Genomic DNA, 16,788 nt, shown 5'->3' on the forward strand with positions numbered 1-16,788 from the left:
TTGCTAACTGTCATTCAAATGTCAATATTTCGATTTTTAAACATATCTGTTTTCAACGAGTTATTTTGTTTTTTCGGCTTCTCGGCTGCTGTTTAGTTGTCTTAGACAAAGTTTTGTTTTCGGTTTAATTAATAACGTCACAGTGTGGCCCCTCAAGAAAAGATTTAAAATGTCAGAAGGTGCATTTGATCCGAAGGGATCTGCCGGCAATATAGCCGTGTATGATACATTAAAAAATCTCGTCAAACAGTATCTAGAACTGGTATACATCCTATTCAATATACATTAACCACAATAAACGCTAAGGTTTTATTTATAAATTTTATGCAATGTTTTATTTTAGGGTATGTGGAGTGGTGCTCTTTTCTGGGCTGATAAAGTGCTAGCATTGAATGGGAATTCTGGAGAAGATGAAGTTTACACGGTAGCCAACTGTATGCTGGAGAAAAATGAACATCATCGAGCGCACCACGCCATAGTGTCTCGGAAACTCCACAAAAAGCATCTCATGTGCTATTACACGGCAAGTCGGGCATTACTAGAGTCAAAGGAATACTCTTCAGCCCTACAACTAATGGACGAGGCGGACCCTGAAACGTTGTCCCATACTTTAAATAATCCCCCGAAACATGTGAGTTCCTTTTTGAATCTGTGAGTTAAAACAAGGTAAAATTTCCATTCTTCGCGTACTTAATACGCACAAATTATTAAAATAACACTTTTTGAAAGTTTCAAAATTCCCTTATTTAATTTTTGTTACATCTTCTAGAAGGTTCCGTTTTAATCTAAATATGCGCAAATTATTTAAATAACCCAAATGAAGAACCAAATAACTTATTTTGTGTATGTTTTTCCATCTCCCGGTGTAAATAGTTATTAATTATATTAATTAAGTTGAAACGAAATTTTACCTAAACAAACTTTCAATTTTGCTAATCTTTCTGTAGTGCACGCTTGTTTATTCCAGAAACTCTTTATTTAACTAAACATTTATACCTTATCCATTTAGTAATACAATCCAGTTTGTTCAATAAGTGATAATCTTGCTTGTTTAACCTTCCAGCGGGCGCGCTGTCGTAAAATTTACGACAGACGCGCCTTATCGCTTCCCCCACTCTTACCACTTAGTCCTAAGCATCGAGCTTTGAGCTCTGCTAGAGTCAAATCAAATCAAATTAAATGTCAAACATTTACCGCTAGATATAAGTGCTTTTCTCAAAGTGAATTACGGTCGGGAAGTTGAACCGATAACAGAAGAAGAAAACAGAAGCCTTCCAAAATGCCGTGTTTATCGGTTATGTGCACTGGATAAGAAAAAATCCTCAGCATCAATGAAGTGTTGCCGTTGCCAGTCCTTTACATGCAAGAACCATTCTTCAGTTGAGGTGCTTTGTAACAATTGTAAGGATGAGAATATTGATTCTGACTAAATAGGTCGATAAAATATTTGGTTTTGAAATATTAACATGTTTAGATTGTTGCTTCGTTTTTTTAGGAAATCAAATATTTTTTTTTAAGTACTGCCTATAATCATTTTTCATAACCTTAAAGAAATTCCTTGACATTTATATTAAGAAAACACCACTTACATAGAGAAAACTCGATGACGTAAAATTTACGACAAGCGCCCGCTCAAGGGAAATTTCTCAAAGCGCCCGCTGGAAGATTAAAAATGAATAATTTGCGTGTTTCTAGAGTAGAAAAGAGAACCTTAAAAAAGATAAGTAGGTATGTTGGCCATTGATGTCCAAAATCGTAACTGTTTTGATTATGAATTAGCGAGTATTAGGGGCGGTGGCGGTGGTGCGGGGCCGCATTCTGGCAGCCCTGGAGCGGAGAGAAGGGGCCGGCATGAGTTTCCTCAATGCCCTCCGCAAGGACGTCCACTGCTATGAAGCTCTCCAGTACATCACCAAGCATCACATGCTGACACCGCAACAAGGTAACTACTAATTACGTGTGAATATGCGTTAGTTCAGACACGGCGGATGCAAACCGCGAGGTTCCCATCCGCGCGGATTGAAAGTGTTCAGACACGCGCGGTGAGCGTGAGGAGTGGGGTAGGGTGACAGGGTGACGGCCGCTTCATTTCAGTAATGGAAGTCGAAGAAGCAATATGTGTGTACTTACTCCTAAAAAAAAAAAAAAACGAAAGTATTGGGTGCATCCAATTTTGCGTGATCGGCTCACCCATGGTCAGTTTATGACTTTATACCCAAAGTTGAGGAATTTTGAGCCTAAATTTTTTAACTATTTAAGAATGTCTACAAATTCGTTTGATGAATTACTTGAAACGATCAGTGAACAAATTGCGTTTTCTGATACCCATATGAGGTCGAGCGTGTCAAAAGAAGAAAAACTCGTGATTACTTTAAGGTAAGGTCTTTATTTTTACATAATATCAGCATATATATTTTGTATGATAGAAGACTGTGAGTCAGTGCTAATGCTTGATGAAGGAGATGGAGACGCTGGTGGGATTGTATATCCAGTAAAATATCCTAGTGGGTTCGAGTACTGTTGACTCTGCAAAAATCCTGTATTAGGCATGTTTTGTTGATTTATTATACGAACCGGCGATGGTAATATCTGCCACTTCTCTATTACCTTGAGCAATTCGTTTTTGGTAGCCAAACGCTTGTTTTCTGGAACTTTTTTTAGTTCCTTGTACAGCGATAAACAAAAAAGCTTATCATCATCTTGATTAGAAATATTATCATTGATTTGTCTCTGTATTTTATCTCGTGACTGAATACTCTCTTCTAATATGCTAGCCAATCGATCTTCTGATGCCATTTTAATTTTCTTTCTTTTATTGGGCAGGGAGCGTATTTCACGTGCGTTGACAAAATTGTTTTGGTCTTTGTTAATGTCTTCACTTTCCTCAGTTTTCGCTTCTTCTATGTTTTTTGTTGTTTCTTTGTTTTCTACCGACTTTTGAAGAAAAGAAAGCCGTTCAAAATACATGTATTTTGAACCTTTACATGCACCTGAACCAGAAGGAATTGATTTTCCTTTCTTGAATTCCTTATTGTAAGCATCACGTATGTTCTTCCACTTTTTTTGCAATGATACACCTGAAAAAAATATCACTATCTTTAAGGAATTGTTTAGTCTTATAAATTTGTGTTGTTATTTTATTGTTTCAGATATCTGGGTACTGGTTGTTCCTTTGGAGAACTTCATTACAACTTTCGTCTTGGCAAATCTACAATTACGGGAATTGTCCGTGAAGTATGTCAAGCTTTGTGGAAAACAATCGCCAAAAAGCTCATGCCCGAACCAAGTGAAGACACGTGGAAGAAAATAGCTATAGACTTTGAAAAGTCTGCAAATTTCCTGAATTGCATAGGCGCCATCGATGGCAAGCATATAAGGATTACAATGCCTAAAGATTCTGGATCTTTGTATTATAATTACAAAAACTTTTTTTCTATAGTGCTGCTGGCACTTTGTGATGCTAACTATTGCTTTACTTTTATTGACATTGGATCGTATGGAAAAAGTAGTGATTCTGCAATATTTAAAAATTCAGTATTTTATAAAAGATTAATAGAAAAATCATTACATATACCAAAACCTACACCAATATCTAACACAGATCCTACACCATTACCATATGTTATAGTTGGCGATGAAGCGTTTGGTTTATCGGAAAATTTAATGCGACCCTATCCAGGAAAAGGGTTAACATATGAAAAAAGAATTTTTAACTATAGGTTATCTAGAGCCCGACGTAATATTGAGTGCACTTTTGGGATTTTAGCAAACAAGTGGCGTATTTTTCATAGGCCTATAAACGTTAACATAGACTTTGCCGAAGACATAATAAAGGCATGTTGCGTGCTACACAATTTTGTTAGAAAAAGAGATGGTATGCAGTATGAAGATACTTTATACACTGCGCCAATGAGTAATCTTAATAGATTACATGCAGGAAGAGGACACCGTCATCTTTAAACATTAGAGATAGATATGCTAATTACTTTGTAAATGAGGGTCGTGTAGAATGGCAAGACACAAAAATATAATCTTACATATAAATTGGTATCTATCACAAAGAATGTAAACTACTTAACTTAACATGTAAAATAAATAAAAATTACTAACCAAAAAGTGCCTTTTTTTCTAATGAATCCTCGTTTTCACCGAAAAATTCAACTAGCTCCTGCCAAGCTCCATTTTTGACAATTTTATTAGAATACTCTGCGCACTGGATGTCCCACAAAGCTAGTCGTTTTTCCACTTCGTCAATGAATAATTCGGTGTCGAAGCGATCCATTGTAACACGACCGATACGCGCGGATTTCACAAAGCAACTGAATGCGCCGATGGCACGTCATAGAAATAGATCCGCGCGGCGTCCGCGCGAATTCATTTTCTGGCGGTCGAGTGGCGGCTACCGCGCGGATGCGTGGTCCGCGCGGTATTGTATGAACGTTCTAGTAGGATGCCATATTATTAAGATCCGCGCGGTTTGCATCCGCGCGGAATCCGCCGTGTCTGAACTAGCTCTATATCATTATCTATCAGGGAAGTTGCCATGATTCAGAATAACAGAACAGTATGTATGAATGTGACAAAGTGTATGCTAAGACTGAGTTGTGTAATGGTCCACCCTCTCTGCTAACCCCTGCGGAGAAACCCTGGCGTAGTGGTTAGTTAGTTTCAGAAGTTGTCATTTTTGTTATATCGTCGACGAATCCAAGCAACACTGCCCTAAAATCGTTTTTTTTATGAAATTCTATTGAATCATACGGTTGAATACTTTTTACCTTTAGATTTATTATTAATTGGATGAAAAAAAAATTACATATTTAAATGTCCATTCCAGAGGTAGATCTCCTAGACAGCCTGCCATTCAAGGCGCAATGTAGCAAAACTGAGATTGCTATCCTGAAGCTGGTGTACCGCAACGAGCTGAGCAAGTACCACATAGAGGATGAAGAACCCAAAGTGCCATCCACCATGACGGGTGCAGCGTACAACGAGCAGTTGCTGGAGAAGTTCCTCGAGTTTGAGACAAGCAGCGACTTCATTGAGAGCCGAGCGCGACAGTTCCTGCGCAAGGGGGAGTTTGCGCGGTGTCTAGGCTCGCTGGGACCAAACGAAGGTAAATATTTTAATAAATAGATTATTTGCTCTCCGATTTACCAAATAGTTTTGTGTTGCTCCATCCACTTTGCCTACCTCCGGGAGTGAAAGTGCGATTGTTACTAATTTATTAACAACTATCCGGCATTGCTGGGAGTTAATTATGAATCCTAGTTGTAAGCCAGCAGTATTTATTATTTAATAAATATATTTGTACAGCGCCCTCGAGGTGATTTTTCACGAAAACAGCGCTACATAAATTAGCCAAATATTATTATTATTATCCTTAGGAGATGGACATACGATCGCGGACTTTTCTGTAGGCCTTTTCAAGATATACATTATTTTGATGTATCTTATAAGGTTTAGCCAGTATTAGCAATGTAAGCGTCTTAAAATATTTTACTATGAAGTGCATTTACCGTATTATTCAGACTTGTCTATTTCAATTTTCAGCTGATAGTGAAAGGTCAGCAGAACTTAGGGCAGCTTGTTTAACAGAATTGAAGCAGCCGCCAGCTCTATTCTCCCTTGCCCATCGCCTCGTGGATAAATACCCCCAATCTGCTACTTCTTGGTTTGCCGTTGGTTGCTACTACTACATTATAAGTTAGTTTTATTATTATGTAAGGGCGGTGGATGCATTTAGAAGTAAATTGAAAGGAAATGCTTAAAATACTGTAAAATATATTGCCATCTTGTGTACTTATTGACTTCACACCCTCAAAACATACGACTGGTAGAGTTGATTTATCAATGATCTGTCAATGTCTTATGAAAATGGATTAAATTTAAAGAGATATTAACGACTGTAAAATTAGTTTTTCGATATCTCCTGAATCTTTTTTGATTTACAAGCTTTCAAAGTGAACATGTATGCAATAGGTTTCCTTGAAGTCGCACCCGGTACTATTCATAATTCGGATGGCAGTGTTGCTTTCAGCCGGTCGCAAAATTCAACATTTTGACTGCTTATGTCTTTGGTAATATTCAGTATTTCCTGAAAATTCTAAAAGTCCTGTCGTCAGAATGCTCTAATTAATATGACGTATTTGATAAAAAAACATTAATTTGGCCGTAGGAGACGACGACTTCATTTTCAGCAAGCATCACCAATCATTATCGAAGGCTCAAAAATTAATTATGAAAGTTATTCCTAAAGTTCCCTTAGAAACAAGTACTGCAGATATATTCTACAAATTCCATGTATTAAGATATTCGACAAATTTACACAAAAACTATCTTAACTCATCTGTTTAAAAATAAAACACATCCATTTTATGAAAATACCCAAAATATTGTAAACACGAGGCACAAAACCAAAGAACTCACACAAACACGTAAAACAAACACAACATTTGGTCAAAGAAATTTCAAATACATTGCGTCTAAAATATACAATAACCTACCTGAAAAAACAAGAAAATCGAATAATATTAACAAATACAAAATCCTGATCAAACAATGGATCATCGAAAAAGGTCGTGCAATAATTAGTCACCTCACCCAAATATAATCCTCTATCTCATTATTGTTACCACTACCTACCAACCTGAAATTTTTTGTCAAATATTTTTGCTTTATAGAAAAATGTACTTTATTTTAAAATTATAAAATATTTGTAAACTAGTTTGTCTCGGCACAGGATTTCCTAGTGAGACAGGCAAAGCCAAAAAAAAATTAAACCTTTTTATATAGATGCACAAAATAAATAAATCATGTACATACCATACAATTTACTGTTTATCCGATTTGAGGAGTTGACCATTGAATAATGTTCGAAATAACTTTATAAAAATATTTGCACTATCATAATTGGTCTCAGAAATATTCTATTATATTGCATATATAATGAGTTCATTGAACTTAATTTTTTTGTTGTTGAAACTTTAGATAAAAGCGAATTTGCCAGACGTTATCTTTCAAAAGCTACCTCGCTGGACCGAGGGATGGGCTCAGCGTGGCTAGCGTACGGGCACTCCTTCGCCGCTGACAATGAACACGACCAAGCCATGGCCGCTTATTTCAAAGCCAGTCAGCTGATGAGCGGCTGCCACCTTCCATTGCTCTACATCGGGCTGGAGTGTGGTCTCACTAACAACTCCAAGATGGCCGACAAGTTCTTCCAGCAGGCCTTGATATTAGCACCTGACGATCCACATGTTACTCACGAAATGGGAGTCATCGCCTTCCAAAACCAGCAATTTGAAGAGGCAGAGAGATTGTGGCTCTTGGCACTCGAGGAAGTCAAAAGAAGTGAGAATAATATATTGTAATACTACTTGCACAATGATAGTACACTTAATTCTGTTAATATATATACACATCTAGATTGATGTTTTAAAAAAATAACTGCAGCACTGCCTATCTACAATTTTGTTCTTCACTTTTTCTTAATTTTTCTTCACTTTTTCTTAATTTTTCTTCACTTTTTCTTAATTTTTCTTCACTTTTTCTTAATTTTTCTTCACTTTTTTTAAAATTTTCTGTTTCCACTTCTAACAAATAATATAACGTGTTTCAAGAAATATCTCCACGATTTCTGTACTTAAAAAAAAAAGAAAAATAAATAAATAAAAAAAATGTTTAGTGGTTTAGAATTTTTTTTAATATGTACTCTTTAAATTTTTCTACTTATTATGTGCTTAAATCTTTGTAATTAAGTTTTAAGTTTTGTATTTAAATACTGTCATTATTTTACATGTTTGCTTATGTGAATGTGCAAATGTGATTGCTGCAGACACATTAGTCTAGGGATATTTATAATTGTACTTTTTTATTTTGTAATCCATTATTAATGTTTTTATAAATATCCTGTTTGTGTCTCGAATAAATAAATAAAATAAATAAAACAGTTTATCTCTTCAAAGATTGTCTTCTTTACACACATTTATGTTTCCAGTATCTGGCGGAGGATTGATAAGCGAACGCTGGCATCCATTACTCAACAATTTAGGCCACGCGTGTCGCAAGAACGGCAAGTTTCACAATGCGATAAGGTATTTCCACCTTTCTAATCACTTCCATTATTCAGAAAGCCTTAATCATTATTGTGTTTCATCTTGACCCACACTACATTTTCTCTTCTAACACCGTTGTTGGTAATTACGATTAGTATTCTTTGTAATTTTGATGTTAACCCTCTGTTGTGTACAATATAAATAAGGTTCCACGAAAAGGCCCTCACCATAGTGCCGGGCTGTGGGGCGACGTACGCAGCGCTGGGGCTGTGCCTCGCGCTTAGCGGGGACGTTTCACGCTCCCTGGATGCCTTCCACTCATCGCTGGCGAGAAGGCCCGACGACACCTTTGCTTCCACAATGCTTACGTATCTGGTCGACCATTTGGGCGAGCAGGCGGTTATAGGTGAGTACTTTTGCAGTTTGGTGCATTTAATTATATTATTTTTATGATTTACAAGATTGTAGTCATTACCCGCCCGAGTAACAACACTCTTTTTATTATTGATAACTATTATGTTAAACTTGTACTATGTAGATTGGGTAGGGTTGTGAGGTGGGCGAAGATAAGGATAGATTGCCTATAGGAAGGAGGAAAAACAGATGCCAGTAGTTCATTCCAGATGCGAGCCGACTTACACAAAAAGCATTTTGATAGGCTTCAGTTTAAATTACAAATGACCGAATTGGAACACAAGTTTGTCATATATAAATTAAAATTTCGATTGCAACAATAACATTTGGCTGTCATCAGTTGTTTTGTTTTGCTCTATCTAAAAATAATTTTATACCATTCTTTTTTGCTTTCTGGCAAAAAAAAAGTGTAGTGTGTTGTGCCTTGAGGTTTCTTCTCCCTCCTGATCTTCCAGGAGTCACTTTTCGCTGCTGATTTCCAGATATTTATAAACTTTTTTACTTCTGTCATTTTCCATACTATTGTTGTAGTTGTTTACTGTTGTGAATAATGGAGGAAGATTTCCCTCCTGGATCCCCTACAAAGCCCCCAGATCCCTCTCCAGACCCCCCAGACGGGGAAAATGTAGAAATTTCTGACAGTGATTCTGTCATTTTGACTTCTACCAAAAAAAGGAAATTTACTCCTTCTTCCCCAATAAAACTTGACTCGCCTTCGACTTCACAGTCCCCACCAGCACTTTCTCAACTTCCTCCAACAAACTTTTATTCTCCTCATTCCCGTGGCCCATTCATAGTATACGCCCAAAAAACTGAGCAAGGAAAAACCATCCACCCTCTTGAATTTGGCAAATTCCTATCAAATAGCAAGAATCTTTCAATCAAGCCTGGAGGTGTAAAAGCCGAGGGTCGCTTCCGAATCTCCGTCGAATTCCTCTCAGGGTCAGCTGCCAACAGTTTCATCAAAAATATCTTCATTTCATCTAATTCAAAGTTCAAGGCATATATCCCTACTTTCAATGTCACTCGCATGGGCCTGGTCAGAGGTATCTCGACTGATCTGTCCATCGAAGAAATTCTGTCTTCACTTTCAACCCCCCAACACATTGGCAATCCCATAAAAGCCAGGAGGCTAAATTACAAGGACTCCTCTGAGGGTATAATTTCTTGGAAGCCCTCCCAATCTGTCGTTATCACCTTTGAAGGTCAATCTCTTCCCTCCCATATATATTTATTCTTCAACTCATTACCAGTTGAAATGTATACTTATCCCACCACTCAATGCTTCAATTGCTGCCGTTTTGGTCATACAAAAGCTGCATGCAGATCTCAACCCAGATGTTTTAAATGTGGAGAAAACCATGCAGCTGACCAATGTCCTTCTTCCTCCTCACCTAAATGTTTTAACTGCTCAGGCTCACATACAGCCATCAACACTTCTTGCCCAGAACAATCTCGCCAAAAAAATATCAAAATTTCTATGGCCTCTCAGAACTTGTCTTTTCTGCAGGCTTCTAAACTATTCCTTCCTGTCAAAAAATCATTTGCTGAGGCTTTATCCAGCAACTCCTCATCCAACCCTCTTCCCTCCTCTACAACAACTTCTTCTCGTTCAACTAAATTCACATACAAAAATGCTATCTCTAAACCGGCTCCTGGATACGATCAGCAACAACACAACTCACTGCTCTTAAATCCAAATGGTTCATCTTTTTCAAATGCCACAAATGGGTGTGCAAATAATTATAATCCCTCCTCAATGAACTCTCATAAACTTTCTGAAAAACTCTCCCAAGACAATTCTTCATTTATCCAAACTCTTATTATGCTTCTAATTGACCTCATTTCTTCTCAAACTAATCTACCGTCCAACGCTGCTACTATTATTTCCACATTGAAATCATTTATTCAAAATGACTCTTCAAGATGTCAGAATACTTCAGTGGAATAGCCGAAGTGCTATTTCTAACAAATCTGATCTCCTTAACCTTTTAAATTCCAACTTTATTTCTTTGGCTGCTATCTCGGAGACTTGGTTTACTCCATCCACCCACTTTAATGTGGGAGGGTATTCCTGTCTCCGCGACGACCGCCCAGGAGGTACGGGCGGCGGTGCTGCCCTTTTTATTAAAAAATCAATATCATTTTCCCCAATAAATAATATCAAACCCCCCAATGCTGACTTCCAAATGGTAGCAGCTAAAATAAAGGATACATCCTTTATTTCAGTCTATCTTCCCCCAACAGCCCACTTCAATAAACAAATTTGGTTGCAAATTGTAAGTCAACTAAGCCCTCCTTTCTTTATATTAGGCGATTTTAATGCCCATTCCCCCGTCTGGGGTTCTGCTTTCTCCGACCGAGATGGTCGAAGTGTGATGGATTTCCTAGATCAATCCAACCTTTTCCTTTTGAATGACGGATCTCCTACTAGGATCTCACGCCCCAGCACAAACCCCAGTGCAGTGGATCTCTCGATATGCTCTACTAGTCTAGCTTCTCTCACCTCGTGGGTGGTGTCCACCGACCCTTGCTCCAGTGATCATTTCCCGATCACCATTACTTATCAAACTTCTTTCCAATCAGACAAGTCTCATATTTCGACAAAGATTAAAACAAAACACACCAAATGGGATGAATTTAACTCTCATATGGACAAGTTCCTACTCAATTTACCCGCCACCGATATATTTTCCGTCAAAGATGATTATAATAACTTCAAATCAATGCTCATAACTGCAATAAATAAATCAAATCCTCCCCCTAAAACTAAATCTCTCAAAAAACTCCCTCCAACTCCCTGGTGGGATGAGGAATGTTCCAAAGTAGTAAGAATTCGGAAAGCTAAATCTCTTACCTATCGTTACAATATGACTATGGAGAACTATCTTATATACAAAAACGCTGAATCCAATGCCAAAAGGGTATTGAGGTCAAAAAAAAGATCCGGATGGTACAACTTCTGCAGTTCAGTATCTCCGAACACTCCAATTTCGGAAGTTTGGTCTATGATCCGAAGATTTCGATCCTCCTTCAGTTCACCATCTCCTCGAGCGTCTCATTCTAAATGGATCGATGAATTCTTGGACAAAATTGCCCCCCCTTCTGTACCTAACTTAGATGAAATAACGCCCATCTATAATACTCCTATGTCTAATCATTGGCTAGACTCTCCATTCACCTTAATTGAGCTAAAAAGTTGTTTATCAACAGTCAAGGACTCATCTCCAGGCAGAGATGGTATACCTTACAGCATTATCAAAAATAGTAATGATAATGTTCTAAACCACTTCTTAAGCATCTTAAATAAAATCTTCCAGACTGGTATAATGCCTGATGACTGGAGTTGTCAAATAATCATCCCTATTTTAAAAACAAACAAATCACCAAATTCTGGATCCAACTACAGGCCAATCGCTCTTTCATCCACCCTCAGTAAACTTTATGAAAAATTAATTAAAAACCGATTAGAATTTTTTGTCGAGAGTAAAGAGCTTCTCTCTCCATCTCAATTTGGATTTAGGAAAAAAAAATCCACTCAAGATAACCTTGCCATCATCAGTACTGATATTAATTTATCAATTTCTAAACAGGAAGTTTGTCTTGCCGTCTTTATAGATATAGAAGGCGCCTTTGACAATGTCTCCATCCCAATCTTGAAAAAAAAACTTCTAGGCCTTGGCCTTCCCCCCATGTTTGTCCAATCTATTATTAATCTATTTCTAGATAGAAAAATTTTCATTGAACTTCCAGATATTTCTCCTCAAAATAGGTCTATTTGGAAGGGTTTACCACAAGGCGATGTATTGTCCCCCTTACTGTATAATATATACACATATGATATGCATGTCGCTATTCCCCCACAAGTAAAAGTTATTGAGTTCGCAGATGACATAGCTTTCTTCTTATCATCCAAAATCATCCCTCTCGCCGTCAAATATCTTAACGAAGCCATGAATGCCCTTTGCACATGGCTCACGTTAAATGGTCTTGAACTTTCAATCCAAAAGACTCAGTGTGTCACCTTCTCAAACCGCCATAAAAACCCCCCCGTTCAAATTTTATTTAAAAATTCTCCAATCCCCAACGCTTCTGAAGTAAAATTTTTGGGAGTAACATTTGATAGGAAACTTAAATGGTCTTCCCATATTAATAATTTAGTTACTAAATGCGAAAAAAATATAAATATCATCAGATCATTATCTGGCGTTTGGTGGGGAGCTCACCCTACTTGCATTAAGTTGCTTTACAACGCACTTATTCGAAGCCATCTTGACTATGCCTGCCCACTTTTTAGTACTGCCTCAAAAAATGTACTTGATAAATTAGACAAAATTCAATCTAAATCTTTGCGAATTATAACTGGAGCGATGCAATCATCACCCATCAATTCCCTTCAAATAGAATGTTCTGATCCTCCTCTTTATTTAAGGCGTCAACTATTTGCTGACAAATTTGTTCTTAAATGTTTAAATTCTAAATTTCATCAGGTTATCCCCAGCGTCTCGTTGTTCATTGACTCAACTCATTCATCTACAATCAGAGCTTCAACTAAACCTCTTCCTGACATCTGTAAAAATTTTAAGTCTCTCTCAGAGCTTCACATCATCCAAAATGATCTACTTCCCTTATACAAATTAAAATATAGTCACGTCACCCTATCCCCAACAATATTTGAAGGGATCGGAATCCTTAAAAGTCATTCCAATCTCCCGGCCCGAACTGTCAATAATATGTTCAATGACATTATTTCATCTAAATGGCCCAACTTTTCTCTTTTATTTACTGATGGATCCAAATCTCCCGACTCTCCTAACTGTGGTATAGGTATTAACGTTTACCACAATAATTCTAATGACAGAATATTTCATTCAATTTCAAATCAATTTTCAATATTTTCAGCCGAGTGTATTGCAATAATAGAATCTCTCAAATATATAATCAAAAATAATTTTGAACATTCCCTCGTTCTCTCTGACTCTCTCAGTTCCCTCCAAAAACTTAAATCCAGTCCTCTTCTTCATCCTGATGATCACTTTGTATGCCTTATTCGAGAGATGATAGCCTCCATTCAAAGCTCTGGTAAAACTGTAACTCTGATTTGGATTCCTGGACATGTTGGTGTCATGGGTAATGATATTGCGGATGCCTTGGCAAAACAAGGAGCGTCCAACCCTGTTGTTACCCTCGTAAACCACATTCCCCTATCTGACATTTTTTCCATCATCAAAGATAGATCCCGCAATGTTTGGTGGGAGTATTGGCACATTGCTAGTCAATCCAAGGGAGCCTGCTATGCCTCAATACAAAGGACTATTCCATTAAAACCGTGGTTTCAGCAATTTCCTCATTTTTCCAAAAAAGAAATTTCTTCACTCATTCGAATGAGGATCGGACATTGTTCCGTTCCTTCCCATCTTTTTAAAATTCACGTCCTTGACTCCCCAGATTGTACATTCTTGTGGTCTAGAAGTGGGAACTTTAGATCACATATTTTTTGGTTGTCCCTCTTTAAACAAATATCCTCTCTTCTATCAAGCCTTATCTAAAATTGCCTCCCCTCCATTCAACATCTCATCTCTTCTAAGTCTGAACTCGACTCCAATTTTCATTATAATTTTGAAATTTGCCTATTTAAATAAAATTAATATTTAAATTCACCTTTCATTTCTCAATAATTTTAAATGATGGCCAAGAACACCCTTGAAGGGTGAAAGCCAGAAATAATGGAAAAAAAAAAAAAAAAAAATTAAAATTTCGACCTGAATAAAAAGCATTTTTATATTTCACTATATTAAACAGTAGATTAACTCACAACAAAAATTGCCTCTAAAATTACGATAAATCGATTTCTTTAATGACCTGTATTTTATAATTTGAAACAAATAAATATTTTTCAGGTTGAAATGCCTAAAACCAAAAAAAAATAAAACAAATAAATAAAATGCCTCACATCTGTACTAGATATTTGCTCTACATTTTGATTTTTTTTAAATGATTCAGTTTGGGTATTTTGGCTTCAAATCCAAAATTAAGTTTTGTAAGAAAAAGCCATTCCTCAAAAGATTGACATGTTAATAATAACAAATTAATATATTATATACCTAGTGACCCAAAGTGACCTCAGTTTCAATTGATCAACTTGAAATGAAGGTCACTTGTTGGGTGTTTCACAGAAATTCAAATGAAACATTGTCATCAAATGGCCAATCAGTGCCATTTTCTTTTTTGTTATTTTAAAAGTTCCCGCTAAATTCTGATTCAAGTTTCGCTTCAGCTTTTTCAGCCCAACAAGATGAGTCAGTTGTGCTTATAGTGCCGATTAAAATTTGTTCAAAAGGTGAAACTGACCTAGAATCAGCATTTAAAAAGAACCTTACAAATGTAAATAAAAAACAAAATTCCATTTATTTTCCATGTCCATTTGATGTTACTTTTGAGTTTCTGTGAAAAACCCCAGCCTTAACCTAGTTATTTTAACAGATTCTGATGTGTTTATTTTATTTCCTTTCAGATGATAATGAAATGCCGGAATTCCCGTTCCCCGATATGATTGACATTAGCCTCCCAACCGTGTCCCACCAAATTGAGAAACCAGAGCCCTGCGGAGAATTCCAATCAGATCTACAGTTCAATGTTACAAATACTTCGGACATGAGTATGAGTTTCGACGATTAGTTATATTATATACAATTAAATAAATTATTATAATAAGCCAAACTTGGGTTTTCATTTAAAAATGATTAAATAAATACACAGGATAGATTGTCCGCACAAAACATGCGAAATTTTAGTTTCTACATTTTCTCATGTTCTTTAGGCTGGGTATACACATGCACCGCTACCAGCAATTGGTATCGATGGCTTTAAGCAGTGACTTATGGAAATAAACAATACCGCCGTCCGTGTATTTTTTTATTTTTTATTTTATTGTTGATACAATTTTTTTACAATTTTGAATATCGATTGCTTGTACCAGTCCATGTATTACCAACCAGCCTCTTTGGTGCACTCCTGATCATCCAGTAAAAAAGTTTGCATAAAGAGGTAGATATTTATCTATTGTATTTTAATACAATCCCAGGGGCATGCGCCTCGAGATTGCACTTTAAATTTTATATGCAAATTTTAGTTCACATGTTTTCGTACGCCACATTCTTTACTGCTCTGTATCGTGCACACTTGGTCATGTAGGAAAGAGTGTGTGTAAATTGATACTATCTGCTTGGGAGTGGTCTCATTTGATTTACCATTGATGAAAACTTCGTAAATGATACCTCCTCCACTCAACCTAGTTTGTAAAAATATATTTTTTTTTAAAAATTCTCCCTGCCCCTCTACTAAAGGGGTGTTCCACAACGCAGATCTTCGTCTACACTTCCAAGAAGAACATAGGTGCAAAGTTTCACAAATGCATGAAGTTTTTCATTTATTTTATGCATTTTGGCACTATTTTACCTGTGAGGTTCAACACCCTAAATTCCAGCTATCTGCAACGATATATTTAAAAAATAATTTCTCATTTCCCCATGACGAAAATAGAATCAGACAGCAAAAATTTTGCAGCGGCTCACCGGGAGTTAAAGTAGCATTTGCAGAGGACCTTCTTTAGTTACCCCACATATTCCGAACTGCCTGGAGCCAGTATGCCTGGATTAAGGCATAACCACAATTCGGTGAACGCTCAGCTGAAGGAAAAGGGAAGCGGAAACGAAGGGAAGAGGAATCTTTTGAAACCTTAGTTTTCACACATACACTGGAATGTTTTTACTATTTTTTTTTAATATATATTTCGTTATCCACACTGAGAGGCGCATTTACAAAGCCATTAAAAAAAGCCAACACTTCTCAGTCCATAGACATTTCATTAATCTTTGGACTGAAATGGAAGCTTTATGAATGATTTTGCACAAACAACGATAACCTATTATAAATAGACATCAATGTGACAAAGGTTTTTTAAATACGCCGCTGGGAGGGGGAGTGGGTGCTGTCATAAAAAAATGTGTTGTATTTTATATTGTCTTCAACTTTATTGATTACTAAAGTGTCACAAATTATGAAATATATACAAACAATTTTAGCATCGCATTCGGCAATGTCTCATTAACAAATAAATATATAACCCAAAGACAAATAAATAACATCCTATAAATTAAATTTAACAAATAATAACTACCATAGGTACCTAGAGTCAAAAAAATGTTAAACAATAGTAACAAAATAATTTTGTTGCTTATAAAGAGCATCCTAGTCAAAAAATTATGTTCTTCAGATGTAAATAATTTGACAAGTCAATTTCCTTACTGACAAATTTTTC

At 36.5% G+C, this 16,788-nt stretch overlaps 2 protein-coding genes across 2 annotated transcripts; one reads left to right on the top strand and one right to left on the bottom strand.

Moving 5' to 3' along the window:
* Cdc16 (cell division cycle protein 16) lies at positions 1-15,158 on the top strand. Its single transcript, XM_089639225.1, has 9 exons — positions 1-262; positions 344-631; positions 1,780-1,942; positions 4,835-5,113; positions 5,551-5,703; positions 6,988-7,350; positions 7,997-8,093; positions 8,261-8,460; positions 14,983-15,158. Exons 1-9 carry the CDS (start codon positions 170-172, stop codon positions 15,144-15,146), a joined length of 1,800 nt encoding a protein of 599 aa, XP_089495351.1. The 5' UTR covers positions 1-169; the 3' UTR covers positions 15,147-15,158.
* On the bottom strand, positions 2,122-4,794 carry LOC149417893 (uncharacterized). Its single transcript, XM_089639226.1, has 2 exons — positions 4,111-4,794; positions 2,122-3,077 (listed from the first exon to the last, which is right to left on the bottom strand). The coding sequence occupies exons 1-2, from the start codon at positions 4,280-4,282 to the stop codon at positions 2,392-2,394; spliced, it is 858 nt and encodes a 285-aa protein (XP_089495352.1). The 5' UTR covers positions 4,283-4,794; the 3' UTR covers positions 2,122-2,391.
* Positions 15,159-16,788: the final 1,630 nt, after the last annotated feature.

The sequence above is a fragment of the Hesperophylax consimilis genome, chromosome 14, assembly GCF_061612785.1.
Source record: "Hesperophylax consimilis isolate HC1 chromosome 14, BYU_Hcon_1.0, whole genome shotgun sequence".
Classification (NCBI taxonomy): Eukaryota; Metazoa; Arthropoda; class Insecta; order Trichoptera; family Limnephilidae; genus Hesperophylax; species Hesperophylax consimilis.

Coding starts and splice junctions, on each gene's coding strand:
- Cdc16 (XM_089639225.1), top strand. CDS start 170: ATGTCAGAAGGTGCATTTGATCCGAAGGGATCTGCCGGCAATATAGCC. Junction 632..1,779: donor TAAATAATCCCCCGAAACAT/GTGAGTTCCTTT, acceptor ATTATGAATTAG/CGAGTATTAGGGGCGGTGGC. Junction 7,351..7,996: donor ACTCGAGGAAGTCAAAAGAA/GTGAGAATAATA, acceptor TTATGTTTCCAG/TATCTGGCGGAGGATTGATA.
- LOC149417893 (XM_089639226.1), bottom strand. CDS start 4,282: ATGGATCGCTTCGACACCGAATTATTCATTGACGAAGTGGAAAAACGA. Junction 3,078..4,110: donor AGAAAAAAAGGCACTTTTTG/GTTAGTAATTTT, acceptor TATTTTTTTCAG/GTGTATCATTGCAAAAAAAG.